At 44.7% G+C, this 20,517-nt stretch overlaps 1 protein-coding gene across 1 annotated transcript; it reads left to right on the top strand.

The window, feature by feature from the left end:
• The first annotated feature begins 10,246 nt into the window (after positions 1 to 10,246).
• On the top strand, positions 10,247 to 20,309 carry rx1 (retinal homeobox gene 1). Its single transcript, XM_047037003.1, has 3 exons — positions 10,247 to 10,848; positions 13,262 to 13,515; positions 17,240 to 20,309. Exons 1-3 carry the CDS (start codon positions 10,560 to 10,562, stop codon positions 17,687 to 17,689), a joined length of 993 nt encoding a protein of 330 aa, XP_046892959.1. The 5' UTR covers positions 10,247 to 10,559; the 3' UTR covers positions 17,690 to 20,309.
• Positions 20,310 to 20,517: the final 208 nt, after the last annotated feature.

Below are 20,517 nucleotides of genomic sequence, written 5' to 3'. Positions count from 1 at the left end.
GAGGGGGCGAGGGGGTTTCGGAATGTTGTCACGTTACAGCCTAAATGAAAGATGTCCTTAGATGTAAATCTGTGTAAGCCCAGTATTTGTCTGTCACTTGGGAGACCAACCCCAGATTGAGTCCTGATCCCCTCTTCTTGCATTTACCATCCTGCCTGCCTGTCTATCTGCCTGTCTATCTGCAACCCTGCCTGCCTGCCTGTCTATCTGCAACCCTGCCTGCCTGTCTATCTGCCACTCTGCCTGCCTGTCTATCTGCCACCCTGCCTGCCTGTCTATCTGCCTTTTTGTCAGCCGCCCTGTTCGACCGGCTCCATGTCTCTCTTTCCGGATCTGTCTCTCTGTCTGCCTCTCTGCCTGTCTCCCTGTGCTCTTGCCTGTCTGTGAAAGAGTTGCTTTGTGTCCTTAAAGCCTTTAATAGGATGTCGAGTCCACGATTGAAAGGAGAATCAACTCGATTTCAAACATATTAGAAGATTGCGTATTTTTGGTCAAAGAACTTGCAGAGAACTGAGGAGAAATATGATTGTTCTGCCATCTCTCTACAGACCTTAGCGGTGCCTAGAAGGGAGGGTCTTTCAGGCCCTTGACCTGAACATGGACTAGTGACCCCAGGGTCACACCAGGGAGCCGCAGTCTCCGGAAAGGTTGCAGTGCAACACACACTATCTGCGTGAGAGAACTAGACAGAACATATGCAAATGCTCGCTAATGGGGTGAGCTTGCGTTGGAGATTGTTGAGGGGAGGTAAGCGAGCATCAGCAAACATGAGAATCAGGTTCAGATGGTGTAAAGAAAGGGAGTTGGGACAGTGCCACCTCTCTAGCATTGAGTTAACCACTGTTTACCTCTTAAAGGTAATGGTGTTATTCCATTTCACACCAATAAGCTGCCCAACTGCACCTACTGAGATTGAATGACAAGGCAATCACTTCCAACACGCTTATAGTGTAATTGGCTGGAATTGACACAAAGCCTTTGTTGTGGGGACTTCTACTGAAAGTATTTTATCATGTTGTACCTAGACTAGGCTGAAGATAATGAGGTTTATTGATCAGTTTAGTTTCTAGAGACTGGCCACTAGCATCAGTAGTGTCAAGCCTGTGATGCAGCCTGTGAGTTTGTGCTCACGGGGAAAATCTTTCACAGTTGAATTCGAGACAATACTATGCATCCACGTGGATTATCCGTAATCACGTTAATTCATCCACATAACAAAAGTCGTCTACTCTGAACATAAGGTATACACTTTGTATTGTCTTGCCATTAGTTAGATGGCCAACATTTCATCCATAAAGGAATCTTGAAAGAAGCAGATTCAATATTGTGCCAGCGTTGTCAGTCAGCACTGGTCATCTGGTCATTAATGCACTGTAATAACAATGCTCCTAGGTGACAGTATAACCCCCCAAAATCAATTTTTTTATACAATTTTATTGCTGATTGAATTGTGGTCTAACAACTAAGTCTTCATTTGAGAATGCCTAGTAATAGCCTGGCTCTGCCCTCCTACGTACTTCCTCTCAATTTAGATTTTGCTTCTGTACCAGGTCTTGCCATGAGGTACGTAAGTAAGATGTCTCCGGTTAATTTTCTACCGGCCAATCAGCAAACACAGGGAGTGGCGTTTGTATTGTCGGGAGTTTGTGTTGTAATTCCGTAATGGCAGCGGAGAAAGATGCGAGCGAAGCCATTCGGTCCGTTGTAGCAACGCTGCCGAATATCCATAAGTTAAAGCCGGAGCAAGAACAAGTTTTGCTGAGTTTTGTTGGTGGCCATGACAGCCATCGCAACCTGCAGAGCCTCATTTCCGGGAGGTGGCTTACGAAATCAAATCCCTGTAGTATGTATAAAGTTAAACCATAGGCTTCTAAACAAATGGATGGAGCGTGAACTATTCGTGAACCTCCCCCACTAAAATACTGTGAAGTGATTCGCTGAATTAATGAAGGATGGATTGGCAACTGTTTCAGACGGCGTATGGGTGAAAAACACAACCTTTTCGACCTATCATTTTTTTCTCAGCCAACGTGACTAAAAGCCAAACATCATGACTACATTTCATTTCGACATACGTCCAAATCTTCAGCACCCGCAACTCCAAAGGTTTTTCGCCGTCCTTGACCGCAGGCAGGAAGGGTGTAGTGGAAGGTGGCCTGTTTGCCATAACATGCCAGCAGAGACGTAACCATGCCTGAGTGTCATGGGCCTCATAATCACCCGCTTTTAATGGAGTTCTCTCTTTCTGTTATCGGCCGACTTTAATCCAGGCTTACTGGAGATATAAAACAAAGAGAGGTGTTCTGACACCTTTTGAAGCTGTTTTGATCCTGTTCATGTGTTTTTGGGCTTGGTGGTGAATTGGCTAAACTAGCTTAGGTCCCCACCACCTTATCAGTCAGGGAAGGATATAAGCGCATACAAAGGAAAATATAAAGGAAGCTTATTAAGGGATGTCTTCCCCTGTCAGAGTGGACAAAAGGGGCTCTGAGGACCGGGGTGTGCATGAGGTCAGGTTGTGTACAGTGGGGTCACCATGAATTTGGACACAGGAAGACAACTTCCGGTGTGTTTGTGTGTGAAAGGGGTGTGGCTATAATTAAGTTATATTAAAAAAGAAGTCGGTCAATACGATACAATCCTATTGCATAAGCTATTGACGTTGGTCAGAGATCAGCACAAATTGAGAATTGACATTCACTGGTGGGCAGGTTAGTGTGTCACTATTAAGTTAATCTGGTATCTAGGCTAACTACTATGCTGATGACTGTTTTAAAATACATGTGAGGGGCTAAGAGGATTTGGGAAAGGGACATTTTAGGAGAAGCACGGGGAAGTCTCAGTCATCCAAGAAAGCCGCTCCAAAGCCACGATTCAGTTAAGTCCCGTCTTCACCCACAAGGTGCAAGAACCTGCTCAAAAGGAAGACCTGAACAGATGTGTTTATTGGTTGCTAATCAGCTATGGAATCAAGCCATGGTTACAAACATGAAACAATGAATGTTTCTGGAGACTCATCCAAAAGTGCATGTCCAGCAGAACCAAACCTGTGTTCTCGAACCCGGCTCTGTGGGGGTAAAGACAAGGTGAAGAGGAAGACGGGGGAAGGGTTAGGGGGGATGGGATCTCAGTGTGTCCTAATGTGACATGTACAGTAGGTCTACCAGTGTTTCCCACAGATTAGAAATCTAGTTGTGGCGGGGAGGGGGGTGGGGGTTGTCAGACCGGGGGGGGGGGAGTCGTAATAATTCCTTTGTTAATAATTCGTTACACGTGCATGTATGCATGTAGCCACGCTAGTGCTAAACAACTATTTAACTGGTCGGCTCCAGGACGCCGGGTCAGTAGCTAGCTCCTGAGACTTCTCACCAAAAGAACGAAGGGGAACCTTCGAGTAGGTAGGCCTACCTAGCGAAAAGTAGCCTCAACTTTCCTCAACTTTTAGCTACGGCACTAATGCTGAAAGCTCGCTGATATAGCTGTCGGTCTTACTAGAACGGCGTATGTATGCATTGTTGCTAACGTGTGCTGACGTTGTGACTGTGCATATGTGAGAAAGACGCATGAGTGACAGAGAGACGGAGGGAGGGCAGGGGAAAGGAAATGCAGCTGAACGAATACGCTGCGTGTTTAACCTAAATAGCGATAAAAAAAAATGTTTCACGAAACGCAATATGTGGCGGCCGGTGTTGATTCTGTGGCGCACAGCCACAAATTAGTCTATGTGTGGGAAACACTGGTCTACTCTTCCTAATCCCTGCAGGGGGCCCGAGTAATCCAGCGCTAGCGGACCAGCTGGTGAACAGGAGAATGCAAGGAAGTAGGTTAGGGTCAAGGTCAGGGCCTGCACAGTGAAATGCAGATGAGTAGAGTGGACTAAAGGAGGGAAACGATCTACCTTCTGGTCACGTATCACATTTTCCCTCTGGAAGACAAAGTTAAGAATTCTGAACAATAAAAGAATCGTGTGGATATGGTTAAACACTCACTATATCCATTGCATACAGTAGACATGAGCAACTTAACCTCTCGCATGGCAAAAATATTCAGGGACGTCAAAGGAAGTGTAGCTTCCTCTAATCATGAGATTAGTACCTGGAGTACGTCAGTGTCTGTTCAGCCTCCCACGCTTACAGGCTTTCAGACTAGCTGATTAGGTGATGAGGAGTGAGAGCTTCTCGCTCAAGTTCAAGTCTTTTATTTGTCAGGTGCACAGAGCAACACAAGGTTAGACTGGGCACTGAAATTCTTAAGACAAGACAACGCAAGCACTTGGCATAACATAACATATAAGTACACAGAACAAATTTACATCTATGCTGAGCTTAGATAAGTGAACTTCCTAAATATACAGATAGCAATAAATAAACGACTATACTAACCCTAACACTAAAACTTCCTAAATTACAGATAACAATAAATAGTACGCTATACTAACCCTAATACACAAAAAAAAAAAAAAAAAAAAAAAAAACCTGTTACAACCCTATAAACTAATCTAACCTAAATGGAGTACAGTGCAGTAGTGCAAATTTACAGATCAGTGACTTTGTCAATGACCAAACAGGAGCCTGGTGGCGAGGTACAGTAGTGCAATGTTACTGAAAGAGCAACCAGTAGCTGAAAGTGACAGTGTATAAGTGACTAGTGTGCAGTAAAAATGTCCATATCAGTGTCCATTGAGAAGCCTGATGACCCTTGGGTAGAAACTGTTGTCCAGTCTGCGTGTGCGCGACCGGATGCTGCGGTAACGCCTGCCAGAAGGCAACGGGGTAAAGAGACTGAAGGATGTACGCTCGACAGTTGCCTTTGCGTTTGTGAAAATGTGCAATCATTTCAAAATGGTTTAATTTTTGTAATTTATTTTTTTACAAATGGAATACTTGTAACACATGAAAAAAAAAATTCTCTGTAATAGCTCATTAAACTTGATTTCAAATTGGATGTGTTCTGTACAACCAATGCTCAACAGAAATTGAAGAATATTGGCAGACATTGCTAAAACAAAACTTATTTGCAGAGCAAAATAACATAAAAATGACTTTCCATCTCATGGCCTCCCTGGCGTTTTTGGTTTAGATGGCCAACCACACCGGACACCACCCTCCAGCACATCGTCCTTGCGGCCCTCTTAAATCTGCGTATCAACTATTTCACACACTACCTTCCTGCTCCCTCTGTGGAAGTCCCTCTTAATCATGAATCTAGTCCACGTGTCACAGGGGTAGTTGCATGGCTAAGTCAGTCCTCCAGATCTTTCCCTTCACTGGTACTTGATCCCAGGACCTCTGACTTGCAGGTACGACTCCTTACCAGCCACGCCAATGAAAAGTTAGCTATGCGCTGGTGCGGGTGGCCTGTATACATGCTTGAGTTTACCGATCCCCATCGGCTACACATGCTTACCGCTTCAACTACACTCTGCTCCTGCACGCTGTTCCTTGGCCCTGTCACATCCCTCCTCGGCCTCCCTGTCACACACAGACTCCTCTACTGGCACGTCCTCAAGTTCCACCTGTTGCTGCCCATTGTCAAGTGCTGTTCACGTTGAACTGACTGCAGCCCCTGCAGCAAGCATGTTTGTTATTTTTTTGCACGTTTGGCAGCATCGGCCTCGAGCTTCACTACACTTAGTCATTTAGCAGACGCTCTTATCCAGAGCGTCTTACAGTAAGTACAGGGACATTCCCCCTGAGGCAAGTAGGGTGAAGTGCCTTGCCCAAGGACACAACGTCGGCGGGGAATTGATCCGGCAACCTTCTGATTACTAGCCTGACTCCCTCACCGCTCAGCCATCTGACTCCCCACTACTTTTGTTCATGGCCTGTATCTTCCCCGCACCTCCCTTGCCCTTGGGCTTTATTCATCCATTGTTCGCCCAGCTCCTCTGCCAAGAGCCAGAGACTGTCAGGGAGGAACTGAGGTTGGGATGGAATTAGAGGAGTATATTTGTCTGTCACCTGAGGTTACTGTTAGGAATACGATTGCTCCATGACGTCAAAGGGCAGATCCTAATTAGATTAGGATTGGGTTAAAGCCACACCTACAAAGATGTCTGGAATGAGTCCATGTCTACAGTTAATTCAATTTATTCATCAAGTCAACTTGACTGAGGGAATCCTGTAGGCTCCTTCATGGTGGCTGGTGGCTGGTTGGCAACATCTACACCACTGATGGCCCCATGGATCCAGACTCATGTCAGGAATGGTACTGAAAACCGACGACGGGTGTTCGGTTGAAGATCGTCTCCTGGAAGAAACCGAATCAATCAATCAAAGGAAAATACTGTTTGACATGGTTACCGTGCCTAACCCTTAAACCCCATTCCTCCCCCAAACCCTCTCACGCACCCCTTCATTCTTGCCACCAACCCCTCCCCCCCAGCCCCCCTCCCCCCCAGCCCCCCTCCCCATCACCTCATCCCACCCCTCCCCCTCCCCACCCATCGCTCCCAGTAAGCTGACAGTGCATTTAAGCATGAGCTCCTTTCTTCTAATAGGCTCAGGACGACTTACATTGTCATCTGATAAAACTAAGCTTGATAACTGCCCTGCTCCGTCTTAGCCAATTTGTTCTCAATTAGGATAATGAGGAAACAAGAGTCGAGGGTATGATATTGTATCAAAAGGAGAGGGTAACTGAAGACATGCAAGCATCCTCAAAAGTGCCCGACGCACACCCTTATGCTCCTAACAGGTTTATTATAAAGAGAGTCATTTACCAACTCTGCTCTGGCAGTCTATTCCAATGCCCAAACACACAAATGTTAACAAATACATTTGCTCCGTTAATTATGCGGAACTGTTCTTGCGTCTATTGTGACGCCGAGTATAACATGTGCCCACGCGCTTCTTTACATAAAAAACAATCTCGTATAAAGAGCAGCCCATTAAAGTCACTTGGATAGTATCCAGAAACACACGCACATAATTCCCTGAGCTACTGTGTGAGGCGTCACCGTCTGTGCGCCGTGCGTAATAGATCAACATGCTGAGCCGCTGATCCAGTGATTTCTACATCATTCTCTTTCTCTTGCCCTGCGGAATGTGCCAAACAAGCCATGTTTAAAGGCATGTGCGTAAACATGTAATTGTGTCCTCGCCTGGGTCGAAGCCCAAGGGGTTTCTAGGAAAGCTTTAGACGGAGCTGATGTCTTTTGAGCGCATGAGGGCTCGGTTTTAACACCTGCGGTCTTTCTTGCGCTCTGGTGGGGATGAGGACAAAGACACTCCAGACTGTCATACAACACACTGGCATTGTATGCAGTTAAAAAGTGACCTAGGTCAGGGGCAGTACACTGAACTAATACATTTGCATTTAGTAGATGCTCTTATCCAGAGCGACTCGCAGTAAGTACAGGGACATTCCCCCCAAGGCAAGTAGGGTGAAGTGCCTTGCCCAAGGACACAACGTCATTTGGCACGGCCAGAAATCCAACCGGCAACCTTCTGATTAATAGCCAGATTCCCTAACCGCTCAGTCATCACACCCCAATAGACCCTCTTCTCCTGAACTGTAAGGGTTTGGAAAATAGTAGAGGGAAATAATATTTTGATGGAACAAAAATGAATGGTGAATATGTCATGTCGCACTCCCTTTTTTACACACACACACACACACACTTTGTTTGCTTTATCTTTAGGTTTAGCTGAGGTCACAGAAAATCCCCTGTTCTTATCGTCATTAAAGACAGGATGGATCAAGGTGACACATCACTTTTAGCCCAGGTAACTGGTACTCAAGTCTACCTACAACTCAGCACAGATAACCATTCAGACCAACTTTACGTCAGGGAAGGTTCGACGTCATTCCCCAGACCAATCACGATTCCACTCAAATTAACCAGCCTGTATGTAGACCAATCGCATTTTTGTCACAACGCAAGATGAAAAACTAATGTAGATGTAATTTGTGCCCAGAAAGAAATGTGGTCAACACAAAAAGAAATTGAGCGTCAAGAAAATAATTAAATAGGAGCTTTAATTGGTTGTGGCCTGAGGTAATCTCGCTAGCAAAATAGAGACGGATGTTGCATGATCTGCGTAGATTTGGTTTGGCGGACGGGAATGCATGATCAAAATGCGTAATCAACACTGGTAAACGTCAAATCCAAGTCAACAACGAGGGTTAAGTCTCTAATGGCCTGTTAAACACACCTCACCAGTATTGGGCGTGCTGCTCCTCAACGTCATCAAATGCAGATCCCTAAAATGTTTAGGTGAGCAAAAATGTACTTTATAAAAAAGAAATGAAAACTGCGCAAACTTTCATCTGATGATATAAAAATCTACCTTAAATCACATTAGCACTGAATCTATTTTACTGATAGGCCTATACTAAACTTAGACCTATACTTGATAAACATAATCAGAAACACATCACTAAACAATTCTTGCTGTTTGTAAATTCTCTATATCTGACATACGTCTACTTCAGTTATATGGAATAGGCTAACATTTTCTCTCTTGTCTTTCTCTGTGAGTAATTAGTAATGGGTCATGAATGATTTCCCACGTCTTAATGGGCTTATACTTTGTTAAGGGATTAATCGCATTCACTTGTTCGTTTGCATTTGATTTTCGTTTTTGCTGTTGGCTGATGTTAAATTAGCATTAAAAAATACATATTAATAATTTGTTTTGCATAAGATAAGATTACAAGTAACATTATGTTCACACTATTTACTTCATCACGTATGAAACCATAAATTATGATGTAAGGTTAAATGTAAAAATCTAAACATGTTTTTTAAATGGTTTAAAACAGCCTATGTAGAAGATGGATATAGACATATTCTACCAAAATCTAAAAATGGCAGGGCCAAATATTGCTGGAGGTTTCTTTCAACTACTCCCATGCTATTTATTAACACTACTTTTTAAATCTATTCCTTCTCTGCCAGAATTTTTTTGGGTGATTAGTAAAACATTTTGGTGAGTCTTTTGTCTTTAAAACAATAGATTGAAAGATCTGAAAAGGAGTCTTGTTGTTCATTACGCGGGGTCTCCTCACAAGGGGGGTGAATGTAAGCTACATTTAGAACAATTACTTGACAAGAAAACAACTGTCAATCATTCTTAAAGGGAAAGGATTCCAAATTCTAAATTAATAACCCTCTCTAATCCTCTTGTTTTATTATCCATTCCTCAGGCCAACATTCTTGTCCTGTGCGCGTCGGAGGATACATCATTTGGGTCTAACAAAACAAACAGGTTTTCAGCGCTTACGCTTTCTCCAGAGGTCTCATCGTTATTTGAAAATATATTTTGAAGGTAGAGGGTAGAATAAAAGACTGAGAAGACTGCGTATGTAGGAGCAACTTACAACCGGCTTTAGTTCAGCTGGTGGGCGGGAAGAGCTTTCTCAGCAGTTGATGCGCTCGGTCAGAAGGAACAGGTGGAACATTCCGTTGTCTAACTTCAAGAGAACAACATCACAAGCTTTCCAAAGAAGGTCGGTACGATTCTTTCTGCAGACATGTTTAACACCAGCTAAAACTGTAAACTATAGATCTAGGAACGATATTTGTTTATACCTATCACAATATTAGAATGCCAATTCAATATACGGTTGACAATAAATAATAAAGGTGATATCTTGTGTATAGGAAACCGAGAGAACAATCACTGAGATGTGATTGATACTCTCTATTATCTTTATTAACTTACAATACACATTTCATGTAAACTCAAAACAATCCACAAACAGTTTTTTCAAACATGTATTTCATTCCTATGCTTTATTTAGAACCATAGCATCATCCGCATACTTCTACTACTGACTGTACTGTATATATCTTATGGATCATTCTCATTTCACCGAAACATTTGAAACACCTGTGTACCTCGTTACCTCCTTAACAAGTAAACTTCACAACCTTGCAGGACTTAACCTCCTATAAATTGCACTTTGTTGATTATAGCCAAATATTCCTTATGCCACAAGTGTAATAAGAATTTTGTCCTTTAAAGATGGATATTGTCCACCTTAATAAAAAAAAAAGCAGAATCGTTACCCACACATGGTGTAGGATGCTTTCCAGGAATTACATCCATTTTATTTGGGTTGACACTGAGAGCTAAGCTTATCTACTGTATGCTCATGATCAATCTCACTGCCCTCAATGTTATTCATAATGAGTTTATGTAATTGTATAACAATGCCTCATTGGTGTTGATCCGCTTTGGCGTCTATCCAGTAGGATCTATCCATGAGAGCCTACTGATGGATAGCTCTTGGAGTTGGTATTAGTTGATGTTGTGTTTTTAATGAAAAGGTTTTTAGTTAAGTGACATGTCTTTACACTGTACTTGATGTAGTACATGATCGAACAACATGACTAGAATGGGCTGTCTGAGGTCAGATCAAGTGGAGGAGGGTTCATCGTGAATGACTTTGACCGGCTCTCTCTTCCTCACAGGTGGGTGTTGCGTTCGAGGCGGAGTCAGCAGACAACAGCCCACGTCCGACCTGCTTCTGCTCAGCGACGGGCCGACAGTTGCACAACACAGTTCCTCCATTTCCCGGCTGGAGTAAGGAGTGCTCGCACGGACGTTTGGATGCATCTCTCACTGGACACCATGAACATGGTGGACGACAGCTGCCTCTCCCCCAGCAACTTCCACGACATGTTGAAGGGAGGGGTGGCGGTTGGGGGCCGCGTCCACAGCATCGATGTCATCCTGGGATTCAGTAAGGACCAGGACCCCCTTCTCAGCCCCCAGGGCCACCCAGGGCCCCACAAGGAGGGTGTGGAGGACCTTGGGGAGCCGGAGAAGCAGGATGTGTCCCCACACTCGTATGGGCAGCTGACCTCCTTGAGGGGCAGCACGGAGCAGAACTACCATGGTGAGTCTTTCTCTCCTGACGCCTGATGGTATTGCTGCAGGGATATTGGTGGGAACATAAACAATAAAAACAAACAGTGGCGCATAACACTTAGTATTTGAGGACAGCACTGAATCGGTTTGAGGACCTTGCTCTAAGGATGGGCTGTGGAGGCTCGAGCGCTAATCATCTGCGAGGATCTGTTACCTCTAACACTAAACCGATAACCAGTTGATTAGTTTGGATAAACAGGTAAATCAGTAAAGTGCTCTCTGCTTGGACGGAATGCACATAGGAAGCTTTGGCAGCTCTAGATTTCTCGAGAGATTTCTGAGAACGGGTTATCATGGCGATGTGGACCTGAGGAGAATGGGTCATATCGAGCGGTTTTAAAAAGGAGCTTTAGTCCCTGTCTGTGTCTCCATCCATCCGACTTGTGACCTGCTGCACTTCCTCACTGAGGCCTCCATTGTCCCATACCATTTGAACTCTGACCCCAGTTTCTGTTTTGTTGTCAGCCCTCTGTTTATTACCTGAGTGGTACTGTACACTAGCTTTCATGTACGGTACGTAAGAATGATACCGTAAATACCTGTAAACACCAAGAGAGGGAGAGAGAGAGAAGGAGAGGGAGGGAGAGAGAAAGAAAGAATAAATTAATGCGGGACAGAGAGAACGTCCCCAATCTGATCTCCTTGTGGAATTCCCCTAATCTGCTCTCTCCTTCCCAGATGAGATTGTACCCAGTCTCATTCCATCTCATATTATGATTACTCTTGCTCATTGTCAAATTCATCATCTCTAATCTGCAACGGGTTTTGCATTGCAAAACTGACTGGTGGGTGTGGAAGGGGAGTTTGGAGAGCACAGAGGAGCGGGGCGGCGGGGGGGGCGGGGGTACTGGGGAGTCATGCATACTCTCATTTCTAGAAATTATGAAATGAGGATATACATTTTAGGATTAGCACTAATATCACAGTTGCCCACGATTGTTTACATTTACACCATAAGTAAGAATGAACCAGGGATGATGGCGGAGAGTGGAGAGAGGAAATGACAGTTCAGAGCTGCCTGTTAATGACATGTTTTACACATCGCTGGCTTGTTAGTCATCCCTTCTCATTCTGAATGAGCCATGGCGTCGCCCTGTCCCTTCCTCATTGAGCGGTTCTGCTGGAGTGTAAACACGCCGGGTTCCAAGGACTGGAGCTTCAGACAGGTTGACAGGCAGTGAGGCTGGGCGCTGAACCCAGCATGACCTTCTTCATTGTCTTGGCCCGGGCTTTGTCATTGGCTCCTAATGAGAGACGGATCAAACGACCCCCAAATCCGTGCCCTGGCTGTCTGATTGTTGACATGTCACCCTCACCCCCTCACCCACAGACTTTCCCCTCAACTGTTTGCTGTCTCTCGGGCCTTCACGTTCCCAAAGAGGTGCAGCTTGGTTAAGACAACGTGGCCTCGCTCACGCTCTGCAGACGCAGGGCTGAGAGTGTGCGAGACGTCACAGACTAGTCATTTGTTGAGATATTTTCTCGACAACTCCTCCAGCCCGGTCTTAATCTTTCAAATTCACCCGTTGTTTCTGTAGGAGGTCCCCTCCCTTCGTGAATTGCTCCTGTGCCAATTTGAGCATTTCATCTCTGAGAAGGTTTACGTCTTCTCTTTGTCTTTTCTCTGGATTTGGGTTGGTTATAGGAACTGGTCTCTGGGCATCTGTGAAGCCCTTTGAGACATTGCTGGGAAGATAGGGTCACATATGTCCCTCTCTTCCACAGCAGTAGGAAAAACGTGAGTGTGAAGTAAATGTAAATATTCACATTCAACACATGACATGCATGGTATACTTTGATCTATTTGTTCCCCTCTATCTCTCTCCCTTAGATGTATGGTGGTGACTTGTAGCTCCTTAAACTAGACTGAAACAGAGATATCTCGCAATGGTCGATGTTGTATAAGTATAACCCAACTGATGACATTCAGAATCATACTCATTTTCTACTGGGTTTTGATTTGGAAGATGAGATGTGGAATAGTTTAGAGCTAAGGACAGAAACAAGATGGTGGAAAGGATCAACTGTCCTTTTATTGGGGATTAAAGAAAGACATTGCAGTGAAAGATTTAGTTACACTCTTGGCCTTTGAAAAGTAGCCAGGTGATTTTAGTTAGCGTATGTGGCTTGCAAAAAAGTTCTTGTTTTGCTATCCCTGGCGCTTTGTAAATGATAAAGAAAAGAATCTGGTTGTTTTTTGATTTTTTGATTTGTTTTGTTTTTTACGATGAGCTATTAACAATATTTATCTTTCCATCTCTACCCCCCCCCCACCTCTCTCTTTCTCTCTCTCTCTCTCTCTCTCTCTCTGTCTCTCTCTCTCTCCCTCTCTCTCCCTCTCTCTCTCTCTCTCTCTCTCTCTCCCTCTCTCTCTCGATCAGAAACGGACCTGTTCTCCAACAAGTGTGACGGGGAGCTCGGGGAGTTGAGGAAGAGCGCCGACAGTGACGACGGGAGGTCCCCGGAGACCGGCGTGGAGGAGCGACCCAAGAAGAAGCACCGACGCAACCGCACCACCTTCACCACCTACCAGCTCCACGAGCTGGAGCGAGCCTTCGAGAAGTCCCACTACCCCGACGTCTACAGCCGCGAGGAGCTGGCCATGAAGGTCAACCTGCCGGAAGTCAGAGTTCAGGTATGTGTGCGAACCCAGCTTGTCCACCATCTCATTCTTTTTTTTCCCCCTCTATCAAGAATGGCTTTTAGTTTGGCTTTTTTTTATTTTTATTTTTTTATTACAGTAGTTACTAGGTGGTGCCAAGGAACAGTTTTGGGATGTACCACACACTGTCACAACAACATATTGGATACGGTTGTACGAGTTCGGTACATTTTGGCTGAGCCTGTAAAGTTAGGTCACTGAGGACACGTGGTGAAGGGTGAGAGCAGATTAGAACTGAGCTGGGTCCAGAGGCTTAGGACCAGGGGGTGAGGAGCTCTGTGCCGGTACAGGGAGTGTGTCACAGGTAAACAGGCTGCAGACAAAGAACCCCATGGGAACCTTGGCAAACACCCTTCCTCGGTGTGTCTGCCAAGGGAGTCAGATGGCTGAGTGGTGACGGAGTCGGGCTAGCAATCAGAAGGTTGCCGGATCGATTCTCCGCCGTGCCTAATGACGTTGTGTCCTTGGGCAAGGCACTTCACCCTACTTGCCTGGGGGGGAATGTCCCTGTACTTACTGTAAGTCGCTCTAGATAAGAGTGTCTGCTAAATGACTTAATGTAAATGTTTCTGGGAAGAATTGTAGTCATCGAAAAGGGTTTGAGGCCATCCGTTTAAGATGGCTGTAGTGGCCGTGTTTGTGTTTGGAAGTCTTGAAAAGAGGTGAGGTGGTCTCAAAGAGAAAGGGCGTATCAGGTCTGCAGTGCAACACACAAAGCGTGTGTAGCGTCATGTCATACTCTGGGATGATCTGGACCTATCGCATCCATCCGGATTGGGGTGTCCCTGTTTGGCCAGGCAAAAATCGGAGAAGCCATTGAGATTGAGATGTTTGAGTTGTCTGTTGGCCAAGTGTTGCCAAACATTCCCCTTTAAGTGTCTTTTGCAAGCAGCGGGACAAAGGGTACTCTCATGGGTTAGAGACAGACTTGAAAAGGGACCAAAGCCTGTCTTTTTATACTGCAATTCTTTGAAAGATGGGAGGTGAGACTGTTTAATTAAACCTAGATTGGATCTTTAATAGACTGCCTGCACCGTCCATTTTGTCAATGGTTTGATGTTGCGATTTATAGTTAACAGTCGTTTTTCGTACTGCATATTAAAATCACTTACCTTTGGGATTAATGGAACATAGTGTCATCCTAGAGAGAGGTTTGAGGTCAAAGCCTAAGGGGTCTAGACCAAAGCCCATAATTCTGTAGCAAGGTAATACACTTGTTAAGCGATAAGTGTTCTTATGGTTTAACAGCAGGTAGCGGAACAAAACAAGCCTAAGGAACTCAAACAAGGCTTGGAGTAATCTTATTAGATCAATGGATCTAATAAGATCCATTGATAAAAAAAAATCTAATAAGATCCATTGGTAAAAAAAAATCTCCATTCTCTTCTCAAAATATGTCAGTTTGCCCAGTGTGTCACTTGGAATCTCCAAAATCAGATTCAGAAAAAGCCAGTTGAGATGAGGTGAGATTGTGAGATCCTTTCGGGCCAAATGCAGTCTTGTGAATGTTGTGATACTCAATGATATTGAACTTGGAACACTTTTCCAGAAGTTTAATATTGTGTGCCATACCCAATTCAACAGCAACTTTTGTCGGTGACATAAGATCACTTCAGAGAGGATTGGTCTTGAAGTCTTGTCAGGAAGCAGCCAATCCTTTTCTCAGACATACAGTACATGCAAAAACAGAAAACCTTAATCTCAAGGATGAATGTGGGTCCAAGCCAAGACACCTAAAAGCGGAACAGGTCACACGGCAGTTGTTTACAACAACAAACATTGTTTTGCCAGGTCACAGCTAACTGCGCGACAGCTCTTCATGACAAACCTTAATCGTGCCTCCATGGAGTTAGGATCGTGGTGGTCATTTGAATGTATTTCCTTTAGAGGCGATGCAAACACCTCAACCTTTTACTCAACCTACAGTGCCCTCCAAAAGTATTGGAACAGTGAGGCCAATTCCTTTATTTTTGCTGTAGACTGAAAACATTTGGGCTTGACATCAAACGATGAATGTGAAACCAGAGATCAACGTTTCAGCTTTTATTTCCAGGTATTTACATCAGGATCTGATGCACAAATTAGAAAATATCACCTTTTTGTTCGAACCCACCCATTTGTCACGTGAGCAAAAGTATTGGAACATGTGACTGACAGGTGTGTTTTGTTGCCCAGGTGTGTCCTATTACATACATTATTCAATCAATAAATACCACTGAATGTCTACACTCAGGTTCAGATTGGGTAAGATAGGTTTTGTCTATGCAGACTGTATTCAGAGGTGAAAACAACATGAAAACCAGAGCGCTGTCTTTGGGTGAAAAACAAGCAATTGTGAGTCTTAGAGAAGATGGAAAATCAATCAGAGCCATTGCAGAAACATTGGCCATAGCCAGTACAACCATTTGGAATGTCCTGAAGAAGAAGAAAACTACTGGTGTACTAAGTAACAGACGTCGAACAGGTAGACCAAGGAAAACATCAGCAGTTGATGACAGAAACATTGTGAGAGCTGTAAAGAAAGACCCTAAAACAACTGTTAGTGAGATCAGCAACAACCTCCAGATGGCAGGAGTGAAGGTATCACTATCTACTGTTCGCAGAAGACTTCATGAACAAAAGTACAAGGGCTACACCAGAAGATGCAAACCACTCATTAGCAAGAAGAATAGGAAGGCCAGGCTGGAAATTGCCAAAAAGTACAGAGATGAACCTCAAAAATTCTGGGACAAAGTTTTATGGACTGATGAGACAAAGATTAACTTTTACCAAAGTGATGGAAAGGCTAAAGTTTGGAGAAAGAAAGGAACTGCTCATGATCCCAAACACACAAGCTCATCTGTGAAACACGGTGGAGGTAATGTCATGGCTTGGGCTTGCATGGCTTCTTCTGGGACGGGCTCATTAATCTTCATTGAGGATGTAACACATGATGGCAGCAGCAAAATGACCTCGGAAGTCTACAGAAACATTTTGTCTGCCAATTTAAGGAAAGATGCAACCAAACTGATTGGCAGAGCCTTCATCATGCAGCAAGATAACGACCCAAAACACACTGCCAAAACAACAAAGGAGTTCATCAGGGGCAAGAAATGGAAGGTATTAGACTGGCCAAGTCAATCTCCAGACTTAAACCCTATAGAGCATGCATTTTACCTGCTTAAGAGGAGACTGAAGGGAGGAACCCCACAAAACAAACAACAACTGAAAGAGGCTGCAGTGAAAGCCTGGGAAAGCATCAAAAAGGAAGAATGCAAAAGTTTGGTGACGTCAATGGGTCACAGACTTGCTGCAGTTATTGAAAGCAAAGGATTTGCAACTAAATATTAAGTCTTATTCACTTAAATATGTTTTAAGTATATCTGTTCCAATACTTTTGCTCACATGACAAATGGGTGGATTCAAACAAAATGTGATATTTTCTTAGTTGTGCATCAGATCCTGATGTAAATACCTGGAAATAAAAGCTGAAACGTTGATCTCTGGTCTCGCGTTCATTATTTGATGTCAAGCCCAAATGTTTTCAGTCTACAGCAAAAATAAAGGAATTCGCCTCACTGTTCCAATACTTTTGGAGGGCACTGTATGTAATAAAAGAATACATATATATTTACGTATGCATCCTATCAAATACATGCCGTTGATGAACGCTAACTCAGTTTTGTCCTCCATCTGACCTCCTGCCTCCCTTCTCCAGGTGTGGTTCCAGAACCGCAGGGCCAAGTGGCGGCGCCAGGAGAAGATGGACGCTAGCACCATGAAGCTCCACGACTCCCCCATGCTCTCCTTCAACCGCCCCCCGCCCATGCACCCCAACATGGGGCCCATGTCCAACTCCCTCCCCTTGGACCCCTGGCTCACCTCGCCGCTATCCAGCGCCACCCCCATCCACGGCATGCCCAGCTTCATGGGTCCTCCCCAGGGTCTTCAGCAGGCCTACACCAGCCATGGTTACCTCAACAGCCCCCCTCCACCCATGGGGCAGAGCATGCAGGCGATGCCTCCCCCGCCCTACCAGTGCCAGGCATCCTACTCTGATAAGTACCCCCTGGAGGATGTTGACCAGCGAAGCTCCAGCATCGCCGCCCTGAGGATGAAGGCCAAGGAACACATTCAGTCCATGGATAAAACATGGCTCCCCATGTGATTCCAAACACTATGGATTTGAAGAACTGAAACTGTCGGGGCAGACTGAAATGAGGAGCCATTTGTATTTTGAAAATATGTAAAGACTGCAGAGGTATTCATAATAGATTTGTAATATGGTAAGCGTTTGTAACGGGACTCCTTGACGCGGAAATACAGTAGCTGTGAGACTTACATTTTTTGGTACCGATTTAAAGAAAGCTGATTAACCGGAAGCTAGTGCAAAGTAGCTCAAGCTGGGATTCTATCGGTTCCGTTTCTACTGGGAACCTTCTAGAAATTGTTGATCATGGATCCAGGTCCACGATGCCTCGATAGTGACCTGAAGCCCTCAGGAGAGAGGGCCCACAGACAGCAAATTCACTCTCCTCTCTCTCTCATATCTATCTGTCGGATATATACAGTAGGCTTGGTTTCATGGTCCCGAAGCCCTCTCCCTCTTTAATGAAGGGGGGGCGGTCACTCGGCACGGTGGCTTCCACCTTGACTCAGCTGTTGAAAGCAGAGGTATGACCCCAGAGAGAGACGTCGCAGTCAGGGTTGCGAAGCGCTATCTAGGTCAGGCGTTGCTCGCTCAAGGTTCCCACAGCTGTACCGGAGCCCCGGAGCCGTGGGAGGTGTTCGAAAGTTCAGGTCACGGATGAGAGGCGTTTGCCTGCGATCCAAGGTCCTGTTCGGCTCAAGAAAGACTCGTCCCACTATAATTTGGGATGAGAGACACACCTCTTAAACACCTATTTAATCATTTAATTCACATACAGGTGGTTAAGATCCCTTCTTAAAGAAACCGGACTGGCGTTAAACCGCACACACACAGATACTGAAACACCCTGAAAGGGTTTGTTTGATGCTCTCCTTTGAAAACAGTAAGGTCTAATTAGTTGAGGACAGAAAGATGTTTGCCGGCCTGTAATTACAAATAATTGTATTCATGCCTGCAAGGAGACAGAAGATGAATGTGAATTTGAAACTGTGTTCAATTTTCCATTGTTTAAACTTTCCATTTTCAATTTAAGCTTAAACCAAATGCTTCCAGGGGTATTTTGTAAAGCATTGAAAACACTGGGTAATGTTGGAATGATTTGATCGAATCACAATCCAAATACACTCATTCCATTGACAAGATATTCAAATCAGAACACTCCGACCCAGAGAACGGACCTTGGTCCATATCCACACCCCTCCCTATCGTTTCCAAAGGCAACACTGACTCACTACATTCCTATACCTCACAAGTACAACCCCTCCGTTATCAGGGAGCCGGAACCTTCTGTCTTGCCAGCAGTGTGACTGGAAAACCTGTTGGCAGCTAACTGCTGGTTAACTGGGCGTACGTGCAGGGCAGCAGGTGGATGGTTGTCTGGTGTGTCCCCAGTAGAGCTTCCCCCGCGTTTGGCTCAGTGGATCCGAGCCAGCCTGCTTTGTCAGTTACTGGGAGCTACTGACGGTCACGGACCCACCTTGCAAGCCTCTGTGTCGATTTGTAATGAAAAGAGCTGTTGGAATTCTGTATTAGATAGAGTGTATGGTTTCCTGTGTGGTGTGTGTGGGTGTGGGTGTGCATGTTGGGGATAAGACTATATTTCTTTTTAATATGGAACCACAAACACCCCACAAAGGTGTTCACTTTGTTTATGATCATAGATCGTCCAACATGTTCCAATGGGCTGTGAAATCAATGGTCCTTCTTGTAAAGATCATTAAAAGAAATGTCCCACACAACCTTCAGGTCACTAAGGGCTATGTAGGAATATCAAATAGTGCTGCCGAATAACTTAGCATTGTAATGTTGAAGAATATGACGTCACCCAGGTTGATATGTTTTTTAATGTAAATTACTGTATACCCAATTGAATGTCATTTGAAGGGAAATGTGGATATGATGTGTTGAATATGTTAAATCTCATTTTGGGGGAGGGGGAGGGGGGGATAACTTTCTTCCTTCCTTCAGATAAAAAAGTGCAATTCATGTAGACAGAAGACTTACCCTATCCCTACAGGCAACAGCACTGCTAGACCAGTCTGATTGGTTTTGCTCCAATGACTTTTTAAACGCCCATCAAACTCACTTCAGAACTCGGGGTCCTTTCAACATGTCTTGTTGTCTCAGCGACGGCCCACAGTGTTGTCGCGGTAAGCTCCTACGCTTCCAACGTGGACCAATGGTTCCTTTTGCGGTGTTGTAGAACTGTCATTGTTGATGAGATTCACCGATCCTCATTCAGCTTTGACACACGCGATTCACCTACAGTTAGCTCAACCCGTTTTTTTCCTGTACCTTCTCTACCCTCTCCTCACAGTGGTTTGCCATATCTGTAGCCCTTCTTCAGACTGTCTTCTCAGGTTTTGTCAGAAGCACAAGTCCTACCAAGGCACTTGTTGAAGCCCGCACAACTGTTTAGCTCTGCAAGTCTTTTACAGCACCCAAACGAAGCCAAAGTTTAGACGGTATTATGGGCAGAAAACGCACTACAAACCTGTCAAGTGAATATCATTTTTTTCTCCAGAATAAACACGCTTTTGGCCCTGTGGAAGCCCTATGTACTAGTTCTGTTCGTTGCCTGTTTTAGTTAGGTCACTGTTGGTTTATTAATATGATTTATTGTACGTCTGTGTCCATGTTCTACAGAAATGAAAATCCACTGAAAATAAACAAATATAGTTTGATAGAAGTTTGGGTTTCTGCTTCTTTAATACAACTTTTATTCAACTCATGAGGTTCTGAGTCTGTCTCCCTACCACTCATCCCTTTTCACCCCCCTCCTCCTCTCCCATCCCCTGGGTGTGTGGTGGCAACGTGCCAGCCAGTTAGGGAGATGAGACTCCAAT

The sequence above is a fragment of the Hypomesus transpacificus genome, chromosome 16 (genome assembly GCF_021917145.1).
Source record: "Hypomesus transpacificus isolate Combined female chromosome 16, fHypTra1, whole genome shotgun sequence".
Classification (NCBI taxonomy): Eukaryota; Metazoa; Chordata; class Actinopteri; order Osmeriformes; family Osmeridae; genus Hypomesus; species Hypomesus transpacificus.
This window is presented reverse-complemented; position numbering and strand designations above follow the sequence as displayed.

Excerpts from the sequence above, each read along its gene's own strand:
- rx1 (XM_047037003.1), top strand. The coding sequence starts at position 10,560 with ATGCATCTCTCACTGGACACCATGAACATGGTGGACGACAGCTGCCTC. Across the intron at positions 10,849-13,261 it reads CACGGAGCAGAACTACCATG|AAACGGACCTGTTCTCCAAC; the intron begins GTGAGTCTTTCT and ends TCTCTCGATCAG. Across the intron at positions 13,516-17,239 it reads TGCCGGAAGTCAGAGTTCAG|GTGTGGTTCCAGAACCGCAG; the intron begins GTATGTGTGCGA and ends TCCCTTCTCCAG.